The sequence below is a fragment of the Notothenia rossii genome (assembly GCF_949606895.1).
Source record: "Notothenia rossii genome assembly, chromosome: 5".
NCBI classification, from domain to species: Eukaryota; Metazoa; Chordata; class Actinopteri; order Perciformes; family Nototheniidae; genus Notothenia; species Notothenia rossii.
Genome location: NC_136903.1, coordinates 88,509,722 through 88,527,221, shown reverse-complemented (window position 1 = coordinate 88,527,221; position 17,500 = coordinate 88,509,722). Strand labels below are relative to the sequence as shown.

The 17,500-nt window shown below is 38.9% G+C and overlaps 1 protein-coding gene across 1 annotated transcript in view; it reads right to left on the bottom strand.

The window, feature by feature from the left end:
* LOC307038924 (integrin alpha-5-like) overlaps nucleotides 1-13,774 on the bottom strand; it is a gene marked incomplete at its 3' end in the record, with an annotated part of 49,466 nt that extends 35,692 nt beyond the window's left edge. Inside the window, exons 1-2 of the mRNA XM_079680596.1 lie at nucleotides 13,424-13,774; nucleotides 755-879 (exon numbers count right to left, since the gene is read on the bottom strand). Of these exons, the coding sequence (XP_079536722.1) occupies nucleotides 755-879; nucleotides 13,424-13,623 (325 nt within the window). The 5' untranslated portion in view covers nucleotides 13,624-13,774. The remainder of the gene's footprint in view (nucleotides 1-754; nucleotides 880-13,423) is intronic.
* Between the last annotated feature and the right edge of the window lie 3,726 nt (nucleotides 13,775-17,500).

Here is a 17,500-nt window from a genome sequence, read left to right as displayed (position 1 = left end):
TGACCTCAGGGTCACAGTTAACCCGGGATGCTACCTTTGGCTTCTCTCAGATACTTTTTATGGATGGTTAGAGACCGATGTTAACGACTCGCTTCTGTCTCAAACAGTTTAACATCTCTGTTGGTGAAAGTGACATTTTTACTTCCATGTCCTTGAACAATGTGATTTACAACCTCATAATGGTGATGATGTATGGACAATTCTCTCCGTTGGATTTGCAATATTGAAGGGGCCATATTTTTGCTTTTTCGGGTGTTCTCTTTTCTGTAGTGTGTTACATAGTTCTTTGTGCATGTAAATGGTCTGCAAAGGCTAAACTCCAAAATCCCACACACTGATCTCCGCCTGAAATGCCTCTATTGGACTCCTTTGTTTACTTAACACAACGACATCACTATGTAACACTTGTGCTTCTATTGGCTAGCGCTCCAACACATTGTACGTGATAGGCTAAGGGGCGGGACATCTCTTAACCGTTGACTTATCAGCATATAGCCGGCCAGCTAACCAATCAGAGCAGCCTGGGCTCTGGTTTCAGACAGAGGGTGAAAAGAGATGCGGCAGCAAAGGCAATATGAGAAAAATAAAGAGCTTTTTGAACATTAAAGCAAGGAGACATGTCCCAGTAGAGACACAATTTACAAATATGAACCTGAACATGAGCATAATAAGGCCCCTTTAACGTGGCTTAGAGATCACATTTGTATCCACGAAGAGGAAGACTCTTCAAATTACATTTTACAAGACACCCTACCTTGCTTGTCGAAGTGGATCATGCTGCAGTTATCGTGTCTCCAGGGGCACGAGAACACGCCTCCTCCTTCAGTGATGTCCGGCTGGCTGGTGTTGGCTTTCGGAGCACCGATCAAAACACTGAAGCTAGAGCAGGGGGAAAGAAAAAAACGTAAATTGCGGTGACGGGACTGTGTCCAGGAAAAGTGCAAGATTACGCCAAGTAGCATTTGTGTTGATCTCAAATCAAAACAAATGGAATCAAGTGCAATTATCCTGTCTTAAAAGAAGTGTTGTCTTACATACAGCTGATGAAAAGAGGATCAATCTGGACAAAGAAGGGGGGTAAAAAGGGTCTGAAGGGTACATTATGAGCCTACATATGATATGCCAAAAGTATTATTTTTGTTGCCGGTGAGTTTGATAAGATTAACGTTGAGGTAAACTATCACCTTGCTTTTGAAAACCTTTCGCCAACCAATCAAGTTGCAGTTTACTACACTGAAAAAACTGAACCGTTGACTTTAAATAAATGTATCATGTCAACACATTTCACATATCTATATTAGGTTAGTTGAGAGCAATAATATTAAGTTTGAATACAAAATATTATTGCTTTCAACAAACCTAATACAGCTTTACAACATTTCATTAAAGTCAACATTTCAGTTTTTTTAGTGTAGGGCTGGACCGTAATATTCCCATATTCTTTTGTTGTCTAGGGATTTAAGGATTCAAGTATTTGTGTGATCACGTTGAACTGAAGACAGAGTACTAAATATGGAAACTTATTTATTTATGATTAAGAAAATGTCCAAAAAGTGCACATTGAACATTGAACCAAACAATTCTGAATTTCCAAAAACACACCAAACATTTACAAAAAGGAATCCGGTTTTTTCAATAACAATGAATATACACTTTAGAAAAACTCAATTGACACTTTCTGTATAAGTGTATGTTTTGAAGTAGACTAAAAGAAACGTGTAGCATCTCAGACAAGAATAGAAAAATGTCTCATTGTCTCTTAACTCGGGAGAGAAAGCAAGACATAGAAGTCATTTATACAACACTAAGCACTACCATAAAAAACCATCCCCTAGTTTATGGGGTCTCTTCCACAGCACATGGTTTCCCATACACACACTTAAAGCTCAGTTTACATCGTTCACCTCAGTGGCTTGCTGTTCTTCTGCAGACCCCTGTCATTATCACTAACAGTTAGTAATGGGGGATTTTAAAAGTCTGAAAGAGGAGAAACACTGAGTCCAGAGTCGCTGCCCAGAAGGTTAAACATCTGTCTTTACTCCACAATGTCACATATTGTAGCATTAAGTTGAGCTGAAGATGTGTAACCGCAGCATGAGGTCAAAGTCAGCAACGAAATCCTTTATCCTCAGTTAAAGTATGAAATAAAAAGCAGTGTAGACGGAGGAGTATCATTTTTGCCTCAAGCCAGGTAGAGTCAGTGTTAATCTTGGCAGCTATTTTAGATTTAGTCTTAAGGTAGGGACACACCAAGCTGACAGCAAAGAACTGAAACAGACGGACCCGACTGTTGTGTCGCCTCACGTCTCCTGCGTTTAGGCCATGTGTCGCACTGGAACACACCGCAAAGACTTCAGCCGACGGCCAAGTAGCACATACGAACTTTGCATGCGTGAGTGGCAATAACTCTCCTTACCAGCAGGTGGCGGTAGTGTGTATTCGTCATTCAAAAGAGGCAACAACCGGAAGACAGACTGCGTGATACAAACAAACAACAAATAGCGTGTGCCATTTTCCCTCTACAGCGAGAAGCTCACGGGGCTTTCCCCAACCTGTGTCGAGAGCTGGAGTTCAATTCAATCTCACATTTGCCTTCTTAATAGTTTGTTTGGGTCCCTCACTTCCGTTTCGCTTCTCATGCTCTGATTCGCTAGCTGAACAGCCAATCAGAGTGATTTATTAAACCGACAGTCTTTGGCCGATTTGACATGTCGGTTTTTGGCCAAAAAGGTGTCGGCACGGCCGAAAAGACACAACGGTGCGGGACACACCAATCTGAGTAGGGCGACAGGATGCTCATCGTCGGCTTGACAACCATCGACGGCCAAAATCGGCTTGGTGTGTCCGGGGCTTTAGTCTTCAGACAAAAATGGCTATTAGTTTTAGTCACATTTTATTTTATTTTATCCTTCATAATTTTAGTCGATGAAAAATCATTACATTTTAGTCAACTTTTTTAGTCAAAATGTTTTCTCTCTACTAATTCAGTTGGGCAAATACAGGTATCTGAAATTGGAATCAAGGTGACACTATCAAGTGTTGAAATTCATAAAGCAACATTTCACTCTCTTAACACTTTACTTGTGTAATTATGTGAGTGACGTGTGCAGATTCCCAGAATCCCAACTAATTCAACCAATGACAGGGATGCATTTTGACAGACAAGACGGACAATAGTGGGAAAATATCCTCCATTTTGAATGTCCGATAGTCCACCCTTAACACCTTAGTCCCTTCTCGTCTCGTCAACGAAAACCAAATATAGATTTCTTCATAGTTTTTATTATCAAATATCTATTTTTAGCTTGTCATCGTCTTAGTCATGTAAAAAAGGTAGTTGACGAACTCAACACTGGGTAGAGTATCAATGTATGTAGGATATGAGGTGTGGGGTTACTATGCACCAATGAGGTTTCTTGAAAAATGAAATATGGAAGTGAAAACAGTCGTATAATGACATTTGATCACCTCATAAAGGTGTTAACTGTTTCTGTCTGCTGTTGGTGATGAGCAGGTGGTATACAGTGAAATATAAAAATAACACAATGAGTTGAAAGACCCTAAAACTCAGTAGAGCTTAGGGACTGCAAAGCCAGTAAAACATCCTTTGGGTTTGTCACTTTCAACACCTTTTCCATTAGTTGTATTCATTGTTTCTGTACCAATATTGAATGGAGAAGTTTTGAGGTTAGCTTGACACTTAATAAACAAAACAGATAATGATTACGAGTCATATTCGGCTAACAAAGAACTCTCTTTAGGGAATTGATGGTTTTAGTTTCAGACTGGTCTTCTAGAAAGTATGTACTCAAACAACAGAAAGACATTGTCATTTTAAGGGAAACATATTTTCTCTCAGATGACATTTCTTTTCAAAATATCACATATTTGTTTCTAATAAAAGTCTGGGGAAGTCTAGGTAGGAAGGGATACCTGTGAATACAAGTCACTGTTGACTCATTTTAATGTTACATCAGAAATAAAACAAACGTAATAAGTGTAGCCTACTTATTTCAAGCCAAACCGTGACCTTTTTCAGAACCAAGTAGTTGTTGTTCAGTTATTTTTTCGTTTGGTTTGAATTTGCAATGTGTTTAAAACTTAAAATAGTTTTATGAAACGTTATTTTGGAGTAGACCAGCTCGTTAGGGTTCTTAGTTTGTTCAAGGTTCTTTATTGTCAAACTAACATAGCTACAGAGTAATTATGAGGTCGCAGGCTTCTCCAACAATGCAACACAATAATACAGATAAGCAGACAATATTAAAAACAATATTAAAATATACTATATTACTACTATATACTATTTGTCCAGATAAAGCTGTGTTCATTTAAGAGTTTTAATAATGAGATATACTCTCAGTAGAACAATATAGGAAGCTTAGCAACTGCACTAAAAATACACATTCCAGTACCAGATCGGTCCGGAGCAATGAGAATTTAATAACTGTAATTGCCAAGATTGTAATCAGCAAGTTAGGAGAAGTGGCCTTAAGCATTTCTCCCTGTGTCCAAAAGGTTTCAGCCTTGAAATATATGAATGGCAAGGCGTATGTGTGAATATCATGCGCTTAAACCCACAAGCAAACATACACATGCAAGTGTTTGTGTATAATAAGCCAGCTGTGCTTTCAAGGTTTTCAGACAAAGCTGCTCAAAAGGCCTGGTGCTGAGCGAGTTTCCCAACCTAAGACGTTGGTGACTGATGACATTAGCAGAGATGAGACGGTACTCCCCCCCCCCCCATCCCCCATCCCCCAAAATGTCTGGAGAGCACAAGAGGAATATTTACATGGCTGGATAAGCTCTTATAATAAACCACTCACTCCACAGCCACTCTTTAAGGCCGTCTCTCACAAAGCTACAGGACTTTTTAACCACTGCCGCCCTCCACCTGTGAGCTCTGCACGTGTGGAGCTTTTAAGGGACAATTAAAAGCTCTTGTAATGTAATTTAAAACAATACCAGGAGGTGTATCAATGGGGTGAAGGATGTTTTTGTTGTGACCTGAAATAAGGATTCCTTTCTTTTAACTCACACTCAACGGGAACATCTGCACGGACGGGTCAATGATGCAACATGTTGTTTAACTCAAGGATTTATGAGTTCAAGTGAAAACATTTACACACGCACATTATTCTGAAGCTAGTCATCGCCTAATGACAGGTCTTTGTCAGTCTAGCTGTTCCTATGCATGGACGCCTACTCAGAACATTATCTTCTACACAACATTGTCCTTTAAAGAACACATTTTCTGCCAGGCATTCAGTAAATGTACGCTTCTCGGTAGGGCTGCTCAATTAATCGTATTTTAATCGCAATTACGATTATGGCTTGCAACGATTACGAAAACGATTATTTTTTTATTATTTATTGTTTTTTCAGTTTAATTATACTTAAAGTTCAGGGTAATCAACTGTTAAAAACATACTGTTCAAAATGTTTTCTCCAATAAATTGACGTTTTCAAAGTAAATGGATAATCGTTTTTAATATTCGTGATATCAATTATTGACTCAAATAATTGAGATTATGATTTTTGCCATAATCGAGCAGCCCTACTTTTCGGCTGCTAAATGTAGCCTATGTCAATGCTTCATTTTAAGGGGTAACAGGCCAAACAGGTAAAGAGCCACTGAGCTACAATGATAAGATCGTACATTACATTTTGTAATGCTACAATATTTCATCCATGAATCCCACAGAGCTTCTTGATCCAAGCAAACCCTGCTCAGTTTTCTTGAGATGTTATCTGGGTTCTTATAATAAACAGGATATGATGCTTACATGAGCCCGAGCCCCAACCTCAAATTCAGTTTTGTTTGGGTAGCATGCAAATACATTCAGTAAACTCACACAGAATGTGGGTGGCCCAGACACGTCTCTCATGTTACTCAATTAGGGTTTACAAGTGTAGTATTTGTATCTAGTAGAAAAATCCCCAACCCTTTTAGATCATACATTTGCTCTGAACACTGACTGTGACTGCCTGTTCAGTTCAATTGTGCTATCAACGTTAGCCATTTGGTAGCCTGTATTGTTCATTCAATGACTTCTCCATGACCTTTACCTAATTTTCCATGACCAAAAACATTACTCTTTCTCAGCGTACCAATGAAAATTGTTTATTTTAAGATGGAACAGGAAAATAAGGTCTGCATATGAAACATGTTGTGGTTACCTAAAACAAATCCAATAGGCTTACTTACTAGCTTCACGCTAAAGCAACTAAAATCTCACCAGCAAAACACAGTCAGTTAAATGCCATTTTACGCTTCATTATACGATACAGTATTTATTATCCTTACAGTATTACTATGTCGGCGATTAGGTAAAATAGGAATTATATATGATGCAACTTTAGTTACATTTCCATGACTTTTCCAGGTTTTTAATGACCGTTAGAAGAACCCTGAGTAGAGATAAATTATCCAACATTTAAGCCATGACGCCGAACACACTGCCAACAACGCTAATTCTCGGCATGCTAACACACCTGCAATGTAAATGCTAGCATGTTAACGTTAAGCAGGTATTATATTGAACATTAACAGTTAAGAACTTAACATAAGTACCAATGAGGCTGGTGGAAATGCCAGTATTATAATGGCAGATCTTGGGTTACACTAAAGTATCGGACAGAAACGTTTAAATGACGGAGGCCTTAAAGGAAAAGTCTATGGATTTCACTTAGGGATGTCCCGGTCACCTTTTTTTGCTCCCGATCCGATTCCGATCATTTGATTTTGACAATTTGCCGATACCGATTTTTCCCGATCCGATCTTTATGCAATGCATTAAGAGGAAAAAAAGCATTCAAGTTGTCCCTTAAGGTTATTTTTTTATTTAAATTGGATATTCTATCCAACATGGATATAGCTTCTTTTTTTCACAGCAGCATTGGATCAGTTCAGTTGTGCAGCATTGGATCAAAACAAAATAAAGCTTTCAGTACTCGTTAGCTTACTGCTACAATTAGACACTGCGCCCTGCCCACTCTGTTGCCAGATTTGAGAGAAATAAGCAGGTCTATGAAAACAAGCCCCAAAGAAGCAACACATACATGATGTTCTGTCATTGGAAACCAAAACTAAGGCCTCAGGATGACTTTAAGACTTGAACATGGTCATTTTTATTTTTGTAATATTGAATACAAAATTTTAAAAAAAAGTATTTAAAAAAAATAAAAAAAATAAAAAATCCCGATCTCCGATTTTTTTTCTCCCGATTCCGATCTTTTGAAAATCACGTGATCGGCTCCGATCCCCGATCACGTGATTGGATCGGGACATCTCTAATTTTACTGTAAATCAAAAATATCAGCCTTCTGGTGACACTACAAAGAGGTTAAAGGATGACCAAAGTCAGCAGGAATTATCCGCTATAAAACCATGAATGTATGCACAACTATGACCGCTATTCATCCAATTGTTATCACAATATTTCGCCTTGGCCAAAGCAGACGATCCAACCAGTCAAAATTGCCATCCCTAGAGCCATGATGCAATTTTTTAGTTGTTTTTCACTATTGAACCATCTCTAGCAACACATTCGAGTCCTGCCTCCTGATTCCGACATATTGACTTTAACTGGAGGCAGTGAAAACAGAGACAGCAACTGGGGTAATTGTGAGAATGCATGACAACCAGCAGAAAGCATCCCATCAGCAGAATAAGAAAACATCTCATGGAAAGCATCCGTTTCCTGTTGTGTTGTTTACCTACCAAATTCCCTAAATTCATGAAGATGTCCAAAAGGAGTTGAGAGCTGTCAAAACACACGAGTTTGGTCAAAAACAAAGGTTGTATTGTTCAGCGAAGGCACAACGGTTGCAGGGGGAAAGGGGGCTTAGTCGAAACAAATTGGTCTAAATCAACATCTCAGTAATGACTCAACAACATGCTCTCTTACTGCCAGGAGCTTAGTCAAGAAAACGGAGATAATCTTAACCAATTTCCTCACAGGAAGATATCTACATTCATTACACTAACATTGGTTTTACTGTGCGACTAACGAGGATGTTAGTGAGGGATAGTGGTGAAAAAAGTATTCTTAGTAAAGTTAACTCAAAACTAATTGCATCAAAATATACTTTAAATGTAAAAATACACATTATGAATAACGGTCTGTCATTTCTGAATAGTGTATGTTAGTTGATTGCAATAATAATGCAGTCATGTGTTCAAATATTGTTACAGCTGGGTATGTTTTACAACTATCCCCTAGGTAGAAATGAAAGTCCTTACATAAAGTATTTCCACCAACCCACAAATTCATTGTAGCCGAACTGAGGTTGTTAAAAAAGTAAGGTGAAGGTACATATTGGTATAATGCTCGTTCTTGATTATGTTACCCTGTGAACATTTAATAAATATATCTAAAAAAATGAGTGGAGTAAAGACTTTAATATTTGGAGTTGAGCGGAGTAGAAACATAATACTGACACGGAGCGGGTAAGGAGTAAATGAAATCTGTATGGCTTAGATCTCCCAACACCTTTCACAGGAGCAGCTTCTAAACATTTTCCACTACAAGCTGCTCTCCAGGAGGTTATCATAAAGCAGATTAACAGCTGATATGCACTACATTTCTGTCGTCATCCGAAGAACAGCTTCAGGTGATGTAACACATCCTTTCTGGCTCTGCAGCAGCAGCAGCTGTGAACAGCTGGCTGAGGGCGTTTCAGCTGGACAAGCTAAATGTGTTTCAACGTCTCCAAAAGTGATATAATGCTATGTTGAAATCATCTTGTTAGCTTGTTGGCTGTAAGTCTACTGTAGTGTATGGTAAATTAATCCTCAATGTCTTTTAGTGGTGTGGAAATAAAAGATTTCTTGTCAATACCATGGAAGATAATGCTACTCCAAGTATCAAGTTTGAAATGATCGTGTTGAACTGAATTACACTGATGGCAACTTTTAGCTTTAGCAAAACTCTTTTATAAACTTTAAACTTGACAGAGTTAGTGTAGGAGTTGAAATGCAGTACAGTTAAATAGGTAAAGTACCATTATTTCTTAATTATACGCACATTACTTGGTGTTCAGGTACAGGTAGACGTACTGGTGGTTGTTAGCTAACACACGCAGGGCTCGACAGTAACGGTTGCCATTGGCAACCATTCAGAAACAATGTCAACCACTTCTTGGCCTTTGGTTACCATCAGTGGCAACCAGTTTTTAACATAAAGAAATAAGGACAGCAAACAGCTACATGTGCACCCCAAAATAGATAAATGTTAATTATTTGTTGTATTAAGAGTGATATTTAATTATTGTTGTGACCAGTCGGAACCTGATACTTAAGTTGCACGTGCATTGGTGTGATTAAGGAGCCAGAAAGCGATGCACGTTAACTCACGATACCAAACAGATCATGCATTTTAGCCATTCCTCATTTCGCTCAATTTAACACTGTCTTTGCATGGGCTGATTCTGTGAGAACAGCACCATCTACAGGCCTGGCATATGTACTACAGCGTCTCCAGCGCTTTGGAACGGCAATGTCCGTGGCTGTCTCCTCTTGATTGGTGGAGTTGGCCCAATAGCCGTAGCGCCACTTCTGTGACATCATAGAAGTGTTCAAATCTGGATCAGTCTGTATCAGATCCGTTGCAGCCCCTTTTTAAGAGATTTGGGTATGGAGGAAAATAGAGAGGGTTGTTTTCTGACGCTTGGTGAGTTCCCTGGAACACCGGGGACACATGTTCATGTATAAAAGACGTACAAAGGTACATTTTGCATGATAGGTCCGCTTTAAGTTGTTTGACTGTGGGGTAAAAAGTTCGGCCAACCCGTCAACATCTCAAACGAATGTTCAAAGTGATTCAACTGAAAAAGCGCAAGATGAACCCGAACGAAAAGCAAAGAGGAAATGTGTAAAGTCTGTCTTCTTGGGAGGCGAAATATATAAGTACATTCTGCTCCATTGTCCATTCACTTCTGGTCAAAGTTCTTCAAAATAAGAGTCCCGATGTTATTACTACCAAAATAAAAGTGCAGAACGAAACTTTACCATAGGAAAATATTGGCATACAAATATAATCACTTCTATAAAAAGGTAACACATTTATAGTTAGACTTATTAAAAGGTAATTTACAACATTAATAATTAATATCTAATTCTTAACTGTGAATGCTTTTCATTTATTTAACATTAGAAATGTATTAGTCTGGCCAATCCAAGACTTCAATGCTGAAGGGCCAGTGGATCTATGGTGGGGGTCAACACAAAGGTCAAGAGAACCCGCATTTGAAAGGGAGACAACGGATGACCAAGTGACTTGCTCAATTCATTTTTGGGGGATCGGTGAAGAACATGACAGCAGCTGCACTACTGGTATTTTATATACCAGCAATTGAGGGAGGACAAGTTTACTACTTAGGTTTCAAATAATTGTGTTAATGACTTATTTTAAAGCATTTGAACATTCTTTTGTGTCACATGTTCATTATTAAGTTGATGTATAACTGTATAGTATCTTAATTATTTAAAATAAGGTGACTAAAAATGGCAACCGTATTTTCAGTTTTGGCAACCAAAAGCTGATGCCTGGTTGCCCGCCTGGCAACCACTTTTAAAAGTTAGCGCTGAGCCCTGTAACAGTTTGTTCAGTTTAAAGTGAGACTGTCGTTATTGCTGAGTACCTGCCACTGTGGCAACAAGTGACCATTATTGTATGATAGTAAATAGCTAAATAGTTTTAGCGTAACAGTAGAACAAAAAGATAAGACCAGTAGAATCAGATAACAGTCTCATATCAAGATATCCACCCAAAGTTATTTGCCACCAAAAGCTTCTTATTAGACAAAGGCTGAAGCAGTAATACCTGAACAAACAAGGGTGCGTTGTGTTGCATATTATTTCAAATTCGTAAGCAGTGAATTCATTTCAGACTCCATGTATACCCTGGCTTTAACTGCAAAGTTTTCCCTAAGCCTCGATTCAGATTGGAGACCATTAAGGGACAGTTTACGCCACACATACAAATACATAGCCTATCTTTCCTCCTACCTGTAGTGCTTTTTATCAATCTAGTATCTGGGTCTGGGGTCAGAAGGTGGACATTTGCATGCAATGTTGTGTAAGTTATAGATAACTTATTGTAAAAGTGACATTGTGACTTTATGACCCGCCACCAGAGCTAGCCATATTTCCTAGGAAGCTAACCTGAACCCAAACATCATTACAATCTTGATTGTTTTGGGGTACGATAATGACTGTTAGAGATATAGGCCGTAGAGATTTCTCCAACATAATGGAACAAAAATAATGACCAGTTAGTCTCCTCAAAATAAGCCTAATTCACAGTCATTTGGTGAGATGTTACGTGTAGAAACTATTGTCCTTCTCCCAAACTATACCTGCCAACCCTATCACCACGCAGAAGGAAGCTAACCTAGCATCGATGAGCTAGCTAACGTCAAAAGCTGTTTACATGTTGGGCTCTCACAAGCACAGGCCTGTTGACAATGAGTATGTGATACAGTTGGTGGTTCTAGTTTGGTAGAAAGAAAAATAGTTCCCACATGGAACAGCTCACAACAAAGCATGTTTATTATCTGAAGTAATCGGGTCATGATGTCCTGAAAGAGATGCTATTTAGTTTTTTACATGTATTTTTTACAACAACAACAGCAACAACAACAACAACAACAAGAATGCCATACAGCCCCCTAGAGACATCTCTGGCCAATATCTTCAACACTGATAAACTCACACCAAGACAATCTGGATGAATAAATAGCCCTACAGGTAACAGGAAACATATGTTGCTATAATATTTCTGAGGGACGAGGAGTGAACCGAGCCTTAAGCACAACAACAGTCAGTAACATTTAAAATGTCAAATATTAGAATGTAACAGCAAAATATAGGCTACTAATATAACTGGTGGATTTCTGTTAATACAATCTTTGGTAAAAGCTTCGTGACTCGAATGTAATGAAGGATAACGAGAGCCACAAAATGTATGTGCAGCTGGAGAAATGGAAAAGCATAAATCCACTGGCCTTCATTCATTTTGGATTATGACCATGTGTGTGTTCCATTATCGCCCACAGGAGGGCTTTCTCAATGAGCCAAAACAGGTGATGGTATTTGCTGTGTGTGTGAAGAAAGAAGAACATCGTTGATCTTTATCTCACTCAGCAGTTCCTCCTCCTCTGTCAACAGAAGAACCAGCGGGGACCCCCCCTCGACCCTTCAGTTTATATTCAGAAGAAACAGATTAGCATATTTCTTACTTTGCTGTAGGTGAACCCCCCCCCCCCCCCTCCTCTGAATCAAACATACACTCACATGTCTGTTTCCAATCACACTCGGGCTGGAATGTGTGTGTGTGTGTGTGTGTGTGTGTGTGTGTGTGTGTGTGTGTGTGTGTGTGTGTGTGTGTGTGTGTGTGTGTGTGTCTGAAAGAGAGAGGGAGTATTGTATTTTGTGACATATTTCTAATATTACAGTATTTTTGTATTATGTAAATATTAATTCTACTTTAATGCTTTAACCAAAAACCTTTTTACACCAAGGAAGCCATTGAATTAAAGTGAGACGTGCAGATATTGAATGAGTATACCTTTGGACCCTGACAAGATCCATCACTATGTCACTATGGATGTATTTAACAGGAATGAGTTATATTATACGTTTTGAAATTAGTCTAAAAATAGCGATAAAGAAAATGTAGGCTGCTGTGCCAACAAATTAAAGTCAAACAAATATTTATAGGAACAAGATCACCTTAAATTAACCCTAATGCTTACTAGATAAAACATTTTATAGGAACACTGGAAGATTTGCAAGGGCTACAATGTTGATATTCTAGGCTGCAAAATAAAAATAAATGAAGTATGTGTGCAGAACAGAAATGTAATATGTAATCAGTGGGGGAAAAGTACTCCTTTGCTTGAGTAAAAGTAGAAATACTATGGTCCTAAAATACTCCATTACAAGTACAAATCTTGAATTAAAACTATGACATAAGTAGAAATACAAAAAGTATTATCAGTCAAATGTACAATATCAAAAGTAAAGTACTCAGTATGCAGAAGGCTCTTTTTTGGGTGTTGTCTAAAAATCCAAGCAAATACATGTCAATTAATATTAATGTTGTTGTTTGTCAATGTAGAGACACTTTTAGATGCTTTTTAAGAGAATGTGGATATTAAAAATGTATGTATTGCATCACATCATGTGTTTTCAAATGCACAAAGTAGCTCATAACTATGAGTGTTGTGAGGATGAATGTAGTGGAGTAAAAGTATGTAGGCTATAGCGTTAAATGGAAATAGTCAAGTAGGCCTATGTACAATTTTGAGGAAATGTACTCCCACCAATGCATGTTAGTATATCAAAAGGATGCCATTAGAAAGACAAATGCATAGTCAAAGTGTGAGTTAGTGTTAAAGGCATGCATTGAGACTTTACCTGGATGAGTTGCTCAAGAACTCCACTGAATATCCGAAGTAGCTCCCCGGTGTTCCGGTGAAAACGACGCGTTTCTCCGTGTCCAAGTTAAAAGCGGCGCAAAGCTGCAGAAGAATCGCCACTACAGGTAAAAGCAACACTGCGTTGTGACCACTTTTTCCCCAGGAGCGGGGAGGAGAAAGTCCAGGAACGGTGCCCATCTCTTCTGTTGCGCGTCTCTTCTTTCATTGAGTAGCTGAAGCGCAAAACGCATCATCCGTGCAGAACTGGAGTATTCATAAAGTTCTGTAGTAATCCCTTCAGATCCAACAGGTCCGGTGTTCTGGTCCAGAGTGCATGGTGAAATGTTAGAGAAAAGAGAGTCAGAGAGGGAAAGAGAAAGGGAGGGAAGGAGGGGGATGATTGCAACCTCATTTGGGGTGGAGCTTTACATATTACCAGACTACAGGCTGTGGTGATGCAGTAAACAGATATTACTGCAAAGTTTCTCCGTCTATTATTAGACTCAGAGGTGAAGGAAGTACTCAGATTATTTACTTTACTACACTGTAAAATCCACAGTTACACAGTGGTGGGAAGTAATTAGGTATACAGTCTATCTATCTATCTACATTTACTCCAGTTTAAAAAAATGTAGCTACTTGTACTCAGTGGTGTAAGTAACTAAGTAGATATACTCAAGCACTGCACTTAATTTTGACGAACGTGTACTTTACTTAAGTGTATTTTATGCTACATTTACTTATACTCCACTACATTTTGGAGGCAAATATTGTACTTTCTACTCCACCAAATATATTAAACACTCACAGTAACTTTTTACATCTAAAAACACATGATATATAATGAGATGCAGTACTGCAAATATACCTAGTATTTTATAAAAACAAATCGTAACTTTGTGCCACATTGAAAAACAACATTTTTCTATACTCCTATTAGTACACATTATGCAGACTGAATACTTTTGTTACTTGAAGTACATATCGCTCATAGTATTAATGTACTTCTACTTGAGTAACATTTTCAATTCAGGACTTTTCTTGAGGAGTGTTTTTAGACCCTAATATTCATACTTGTACTTAGGTAAAGAATCTGAGTACTTCTTCCACCACTGCTCTGTAATTCTTTGTGTAGTCTTTAATGTTTGTATGTACATGTTCAGTAATCCATCCATAGTCAACTTCCCTCAGGACTTCAAGATATAAGACGTACACAACTTGTGTCTCTCTCATGTGTGCCAATGACTGTGTATAGCTTGTAGTTTTCTAGGCAGATTGACATCAGTTGTGATTAAGCCATAAGAAATGCATGCGTTGTAATAAATCTGCCAAGTTTCTTCAAGACAAGACATCGTCTCAGCGTGCTTACTTTCAGAATGTTGTGGGGTTTTGTTTTGACATAGTCTGCATGTCAAGACATAATTCAGTGTGACTAAACCTGGAAACCCCACAATCATCCATCTCCAGTCCGTCTCTCATCACCTTGTAGGAACTGAAATTACAATCGTGGCAGACTGACAGCAGGCCAGAGTACAATGTGTGATTATTGGTAGCTCTCTCGTGTGTGTGTGTGTGTGTGTGTGTGTGTGTGTGTGTGTGTGTGTGTGTGTGTGTGTGTGTGTGTGCGTGCGTGCGTGCGTGCGTGTGTGTGTGTGTGTGTGGGTGTCTGTGTGTGTGTGTGTGTGTGTGTGTGTGTGTGTGTGTGTGTGTGTGTGTGTGTGTGTGTGTGTGTGTGTGTGTGTGTGTGTGTGTGTGTGTGTGTGTGTGTGTGTGTGTGTGTGTGTGTGTGTGTGTGTGTGTGTGTGTGTGTGTGTGTGTGTGTGTGTGTGTGTGTAGCTCAAGAGCGGTGAGTCAGAAGGTCTCACCTGCCAAAGGCTACAGGAACCTGGACGGAGAGTTTATGTCTCTCTGTAAAAACAAATGATGATGATGGATACTGGATGTTTAAAGAGGCCCTATAAGGCTTTTTGGAGTTTTTTCGTTCCTGTCGTGTTATATAGGTTTTAGTGCATGTAAACGGTCTGCAAAGGCTAAAATCCCTGTGTTCCCTCTGCAATGAAACGCCTCCATTGGACTCCTTTGTTTACAAGGCGGGACATCACTGAGCGGTTGACCAATCACAACAGAGCCGGCCAGCTAACCAATCAGAGCAGACTGGGCTCTGGTTTCAGACAGAGGGTGAAAAGAGGTGCAGCAGCACAGGCAGTATGAGAGAAATAAAGAGCTTTTTGAACATTAGAACATGGAGACATGCCCCAGTAGAGGAACATTATTGACCTCTATTGGCATGAAGTAAAAACTGCAGCATGCGGGGCCTGATTCATTTTTGAAACGATTTAGCGCTGCCCTAGTTTTAAGGATGAGATAAACGCAACAATAAATTGAAATAAGTGTAAACAAGTTACAAAAACAAAACAGACTTTGATCACAATACAATGCAACTTGAACAGTGAAACCAGTGTAACCCAAGTTAAAAGCCAAATTAAAACAATAGGTCTATGATTTATTTTTTAAATATGGTGTTCAGCCAGTCAAAACCAAAACTGCTCTATTATTTGTTTTGCTCGGAAACAGGCTTGCTATAACATGTTTTCTATTTTCATTATTGCAACATCACTGTAACTTCAACAACAACCAAAGCAATCACTTCCTCTTTAACGCTGAAAGCTAAGGGCACTCACCATTTACTGACCTTCTGAACCGTCTCTGCTTCTTGTCATCCTGAAATATTCCAAATTACAGTAGCAACACCCCGTCCACGCGCTGCCTCCGCATGACTTCAAAAATACTGGCTGTGTATCTAAACTTAGTTATCAGATACAAATACTTCCCCTGGTCCAATTCAAGTAACCAGTTTTTTATCCTGGAGGGACTCAGGTTTGAAATTTGAAACACAGACTCAGCTCAGAGGAAACTATAGCTTTGACCGAGACCTCTAACATCACAGAGGGTCTCAAAATGTACTTCACAGTAAATAGATAATGGCTAATACCTCTGATCTACAGGTATCGCCAGAGGTGGGAAGTAGTGGAGTACAAATACTTTGTTACTGTACTTACAGTAAGTACATTTTTCTGGTATCAGTACTTAACTCCACTTCTTATTTTTCTGACTACGTTTTACTTTCTACTTCTTACATTTTCCAAGCAGGCTGGTTCCTTTAGTTTGAATGTGTGTTTGGTGGCGTGATCATTATTATTTAGAGTCATTGCGTGCCTATTGATTTGAACACGATCCGTGTATCCATCATTTCCTGGTCTTCTCTAAAGAAGAGGGACCAATGAAAACGTTGTCATGTTGCCGTTGTTCAGCATGGAAACATTCATTAGCTAACAATGACATTATTGTTCTATTAATATAAAGGGAGGTCAGGTACTCTTTAAAACAGCTGCTAGTTATGGGTACTTTTTACTGAAGTACATTTCAAAGCCTCTTTACTTTTACTTGAGTAAAGAAGTTTAGTCAGTACTTCTACTTTTACCAGAGTATTTTTAAACAGGAGTATCTGTACTTCTACTTGAGTAAAGGATGTGTGTACTTTTGCCGTCTCTGGGTATCGTTAACTCCAAAAATATGCAGCAACGCACCAAAGCTAGCAAACACAAAAGTAAACAATGCTGGATTTTAAACACTTTCCAAAGTCTACTATGTACATGTTTTATGAGAAAGTAAATGTATCTAATATGTGTTAAACTTAAGGAATGTTGTTGCAAAACACTGAAATTGTATCCTTTGTTTACCTTAGTAAACCTACATAAGGTATCTGATACCCTGGAGGCACACATTAGCAGCCATGTTGTTTTAATTGTGGTAATCCAGCAGCTTCCTGTGTGTGTAGGTGGCCTCTTGCGTGCTTGTGCGTGTGTGTGTGTGTGTGTGTGTGTGTGTGTGTGTGTGTGTGTGTGTGTGTGTGTGTGTGTGTGTGTGTGTGTGTGTGTGTGTGTGTGTGTGTGTGTGTGTGTGCGTGTGTGTGTGCGTGTGTGTGCGTGCGTGTGTTTGTGTGTGTGTGGAGGGAAGAGAGCTCCATCTCTCAGAGCTCCAGACAACATGCAGACACTCAGAGTAGGTGTGTGTT